The 6,000-nt window shown below is 40.4% G+C and overlaps 1 protein-coding gene across 1 annotated transcript in view; it reads right to left on the bottom strand.

Moving 5' to 3' along the window:
• Positions 1 to 1,215: 1,215 nt before the first annotated feature.
• The window catches only part of LOC120915635 (indolethylamine N-methyltransferase-like), a 68,266-nt gene continuing 63,481 nt past the window's right edge, over positions 1,216 to 6,000 (bottom strand). Inside the window, exon 3 of the mRNA XM_040326305.1 lies at positions 1,216 to 1,804. Within this exon, the coding sequence (XP_040182239.1) occupies positions 1,381 to 1,804 (424 nt within the window). The 3' untranslated portion in view covers positions 1,216 to 1,380. The remainder of the gene's footprint in view (positions 1,805 to 6,000) is intronic.

Here is a 6,000-nt window from a genome sequence, read left to right as displayed (position 1 = left end):
TGTCTCAGCCACGCGTAAGACCACATTGCTCATTTTGTTGTGTTCTTCTCTACTCCACCTCACAGACTGGCACTTTTCCTTCTTTCTCCTTTTCTGGACTCTGATGCAAACAGGTGAACCCTTTCTGAGTGAAAGTCCCTGTAATGAGGGAAGGAGGTTCTTTCTCAGCCAAATATTTCTCTGAAACTCCAAATTTCGGGTCCCAAATGAGGACTTATCAATCCAGAGAGGACCTGGAGTCAGTCCTCTTCTCTCCCTCGGCTTCAGACTCACTGATCACAGATTGGGGTAAAGGGCCAATTACAGCGGTCCTTTACCATGGGATCAGCTGTGTCCAATGTCAGCTGATCACAGATGTAAACAAAAGCTGTGTTTCTTTCCTTACACTGACAGCACTAAGAGAGAAGAAGGAAGCCGATAACCGGCTTGTGTTAAAGGGACATCAACAATGATAATAAGGGCACTGATTATCAGTGAATTGATTATCAATTCAGTCCCAACAGTGCCCACCAGTGCTGCCAGTGACCATCAGTGCCACCCATCAGTGCCGCCCACCAGTGTCACCTATCAGTGCCCATCAGTGCCACCTATCAGTGCCCACCAGTGCCATCTATCAGTGCCGCCTAACAATGCCCATCAGTGAAGGAGAACGTTTACCTGTTTGCCAAATTCTATAACAAACTATGAAAAAAAAAAACATTTAAAAAAAATGTTTGGTCTTTTTTATTTTGTTTAGAAAAAAAAATCCCACCAAAAGATTCTTTGTGTGAAAAAAAAATGATAATGTCATTTGGGTACAGCGTAGAATGACCGCAAAATTGTCATTCAAAGTGTGACAGCGCTGAAAGCTGAACATTGGCCTGGGCAGCAAAGGGGTAAAAGTGGGGAAATATAGCTGCCATCCAGGACCCATCCCTGCCCTCCTGTACAACACTTATCAATGTAATCTCTTTTATATTTGTTCTCATCATACACTTTTAATAATGTTTGGGTATTTAACCTGATAATGTTAATTTTTTAAGTTTTATGTTATGTTTTTTTATGTTTTCTAATATATTATCCATACACTGGAGCTGATATTGCATTTTTATATATCTTTATCCATATTCTGATGAAAGGGACACAGTAAATGTCCTGAAATGCGTTGGTTATCAATAAAGATATGTTGTATACATAAAAGGTTTACAATATTGTTCCAAGACAAGTCAACACACATTTATATTCTGAATGATCTTTATTAAGATAGTGATATTTGATAACACAATTTAACACAGATTATTGCAAAATAACATTACTGACTTTAGCGCAACTGCTGTGATTTCTGGCTGCCATTAGTAGGTCATTACATAATTCTATTTGGCTCTATTGTGCTCCAATCAACTACTCCCCTTTGCATCCTACAATGAATATAATCGCTTTATAATCAATGAGATCGCTGACATTGCTTCTCCTCTGCACTGCACAGTAATCAATGACTAAACCCACCTTACCAAAGGCATTTTTCACAAACTCCTCATTATATTTAAAACAATGGAACCGTTCTGCTCCAGCAGTCCAGTAAGTCATATCTAATGCCCCAATAAGTAACAGTTGGCCTCCGGGTTTTAGCAGATTTATTATCTTCTCCAGATTCCTCATGTATTCATCTTCATTTTTACTGATAACTTCCAGTATCAACGCACTGATAATACAATCAGCAAGTGGTAGTAGCGCCGGGGAAGTTATGTTTTCCTCTTCAAAATCACATTTCAAAATCTGCTTGATGGACGACCTTAGGCGCATTTCTTTCTCCTGAAGTTGATCTCTGAAAGAAAAAACAAATACATAATATGGACATTACAGGAAAGATTTCAATATACAGTCATGTGGTCATGTTTTTTTGTTATTTTATTAGGGGGTGATAACTTGGATGGTGTAAGGTAAGGGATTATGTGATACCCAACATGAAAATATCCAACAATTAAAACCAGGGACAACTTCCTCCCTATTTACAGATTCCTCTTCTTCCTTCCACCTGCACAAACTTGGTTCCCTTGTACAGCTCCTGCTGGTTCACTCCTTGGGGAACTTGCAGTCTCTAGTTAGTTCAGCAACAGCCCTTTACAGGCTAGGAACAGTCCCTTGGTAAAGTTGCAATGTGGAGTAAACGAAACGCGTCAGATCCACATAGATGCATGATGTCCATACAGATGATTTTATATGTCTTTTACATTGTTCCACTCAAGACTTTTAAATACCATCCAGCCCTTCCAGTGGCCTATGTTGTGTAGGACTTGTCTTCATCCCATGGTATGGCAAAGTATCATGGCGTCAATATGTATATGTGGTTTTTAGCATGCCTTGCGTATATGCAATTTTGTGTATGCATTTTTTGTCATTGAATATGCTGTATAAGATCTCACAAGTTACAGTAATATGTTCTTTGCAATGACTGCTTTTTGGTATACATCTCTCATTCAAAGTCCCCCCAAAAAATAACTTTTTTGTTGGATATTATGTAAAAAACTCATACAAGCAATACTGTGCTTTATATCCTATGTGATTACTCTATATAGTGATTGGCCTCATTCAAAGTCCCCCTGACCAAAATGTTCTTTCTTTCTGTCCAAGTTTGGGATGGAGGCCATTTACTGATGGTGCCACAAACCACATAATTTGTCTCTCTCAATGTGGAGTGAACAGCATCTCACACAACCTTCTGTCTCTTCTTAGAGGCTCGTCCCAGTTCACTTGGCTGCTTTCTCTTACCAGTCCTCCCAACTGACACACACATGGAGACTCCCCAGGGCAAGGTTGGATGAAGACTTGGCACACTACTGCCTTTAAGAGCACTGCTACAGCTGGCAGTCACTCCCCTTGTCTGTCCCTGCACTGTGTTGATCTACTAGACATGTGCAGGATGAAAAAAATTGTTTCGTTTCATTTCGATTCGTTATTTAATTAAATTTGTTTAGTTAAGTTTGTTGCATTCATTACATTAGTTTTCGGGATTCATTTCGTATTCGAAAAAAATTCTACCGCATTCGAAAAAACTCTACCGCATTCAAAATAATTCTAACGCAATCGAAAACAAATCTACCGAATTCGAAAAAAATTATCAAATTCGAAATAATGCTACTACATTTAAACAAAACGATATATAACCATTTCCTGAAATTCGAAAGTCGTATAGAATGAAATAGAATTCCAATAGAAAAGATTAGAATAGAATAGGAAATAATAGAAAAGAAAAGCATAGAAAAACAATAGAACAGAATAGAAAAAAATATAATATATTCTATTCCAATTCGATTTCATTCTATATGAAATTTGAATTTTGGAAAATGGTTATATGTAAAAAAAAATCGATTGTGGTAGTTTTTTTCTAATTTAGTAGATTTTTTTCAAATGAGGTAGTTTTTTCTAATTCGGTAGATTTTTTTCAAATGCGGTAGAATTTTTTCAAATGCAGTCAATTTTTTCCAATCTAATTAAATTTTTCAAATTTGATCGACTTTTTAGGAATTCGGTCAAATTTTTTTCAAATTCTAATATAAAAATTATCTTTTATAATCTTTTCTATTCAAATTCGATTTCATTCAATAAGAAATTCGAATTTCTATTCTAGAATTCAAATTTATACTATTCGAATTTCGAATTTCGGAAGACTGTCATGTTCTCTTTTATTACATTCTATTAACTTCTATTCTATTCTTTTTGATTCTATTGCTTTATTGTTTTATATTCTATTTTATTGTAGTTTTTCGAAAATCGATTTCTATTTTTTCAAATTCGATTCAAATTTATTTTCAAATTCGATTCGAATTTGTTTTCGTTCGTTAATTTTGTAATAATGAAAAATTCGTCCGAATTTGTAACGAAACAAAATGCACATGTCTATGATCTACTCACTGTCTCTCCTTGTTGTCACTGTCTCTCTGCCTCCAATTGCCTCCTGTGGTGGAATCCTTCCAGATCAGCCTCCTGAACTCTAGCCCAAGGTAAAGCCCCTCCTGGCAGGGGTCCCTCAAGGTCCCCTGCAGGGTGTTCGCTGGGTGTTCACCCCAACAAACACCCTTCAATGCACTGTGCTTTGCCCAGTCATGGCGCAGTGTAAGCTGGTTGTTAAGGAGTGGGATCAGGAAGCCGGCTGTTGCGTCTGTAACAACCGTTGAGTCATCAGCTATCAATGGGTTTCCCCGCTGACAGCTGAATAATAAGTGCTGGTAACAAAATAAAGAAAAAAATGTCGTGGAGTCCCCCCTCCCCCCAGTCCATGCCAGGCCCTTCGGGTCTGGTATAGATTTTAAGGGACACCCAATGATAACATTTTACAAACAAAATCCATACCAGACCCTTTATTTAAGCATGCAGCCCAGCAGGTCAGAATAGGGGAGGGGACAAGCGAGTGCCCCCTCTCCTGAACCATACCAGGCCACATGCCATCAACATGGAGAGGTGGGTGCTTTGGGGTGGTGGGGCTCGTCCCCCACCCTATGTGAATAGGGTACATTGTATCCCTACCCATTCACCCGAAAAATAGAAAAAAATAAGCTCTCGCCTCCTGGGAGGCCTCCCACCGATTGCCCACTCTGCACTTTGGCAGTTCTTATATAGGCAAGGGGCGGGGCCACCTGGATACATCACTGGGTGGCACCCCCCTTCTGATGTCACGCCCCTTGCCTATGTAAAAACTGTCAAAGCACAGAGCGGGGGAGGCCTCCCAGGAGGCAAGAGCTTTTTAATTTTTTTCTATTTTTCGTGTCGGGCGTTGTGATTGATGACGGATTTAAAGCGGAGTTCCACCCAGGAAAACAACATTTGGCCAAAAGTACTAAAAAAATAAAATAAAATAAAAGTGAAAAAAAAAAAAAATTTATACTCACCCGAAATACCTGTTGCTATGCGGAAGTCCGTAATCTGCCTCTTCGGCACCGCGGAATGTTTTCTTCTTCTTCTTCTCCTAGTGAATGGGGCGCGCTGCTTTCTGGGAACTGTGTGTGTTCTCAGAGAGCAGCCGCCCATTCACAAGCCGGCACGAGACTCACACAGGCGTAGTAGGAAATGGGCAGTGAAGCCATGAGGCTTCACTGCCTGTTTCCCCTAGTGTGAATGGCGGCGCGGGACCTGCATCGATCGTGGGATCGGCATCGGGGGGGCCATCAGCGCGGGCACGTAGGACAAGGTAAGTGTCCTTAGTAAATGTCAGCAGCTACACTGTTAGTAGCTGCTGACTTTAAAAAAAAAAATAATTGCGGGTGGAATCCCGCTTTAAATCGAGGGACAATATTTTAAAATGTTTTAATAATGGACTTGTCAAAAACGGTTTCTTTTAGGTTATTACTTTATTATGCTTTTTTGGCGAATGGGTAGGGAATAAGCCCCACTGCCTGCATAGCATACCCTGATAACAACAGCACAGGGTTGTTGGGAAGAGGCCCTTGTCCCCATCAACATAGGAAAAAGGTGCTTTGGGGGAGGCAGAGCCTGCCATTTTGAGGGCATGTGACCTGGAATGGTTCAGGAGGGGGGGCTCGCTTGTCCCCTTCCCTTTCCTGACCTGCCAGGCTGCATGCTCGGATAAGGGTCTGGTTTGGATTTTGGGGGGCCCTACGTTGTTTAATTATGGTGTGGTATGGGCCTGGTATGGACTGAAGGGACTTCATGCCATTTTTTTTCTTTATTTTTTCAATAGCTGGTTGTTGGCAATTGTAACTGCAAATCATTTTTATTTTTTTATTTAGAAATCACATTTTAGCTGTAACATGTTTTTTGCATGCTACAGATGTACCACTTTAGAGGCACATTAAAGCGGAGGTTCACCCTCAGAGAGCACATTTTCCCCTTAGATTAATGCTCGTTTTGTCTAGGGGAATCGGCAAATTGTTTTAAAATATGATCCGTACTTACCGTTTACGAGATGCATCCTCTCCGTCGCTTCCGGGTATGGGCTGCGGGAATGGGCGTACCTTCTTGATTGACAGTCTTCCGAGAGGCTTCCGACGGTCGCATCCATCGCGT

This window comes from Rana temporaria, chromosome 10 (assembly GCF_905171775.1).
Source record: "Rana temporaria chromosome 10, aRanTem1.1, whole genome shotgun sequence".
Classification (NCBI taxonomy): domain Eukaryota; kingdom Metazoa; phylum Chordata; class Amphibia; order Anura; family Ranidae; genus Rana; species Rana temporaria.
This window is presented reverse-complemented; position numbering and strand designations above follow the sequence as displayed.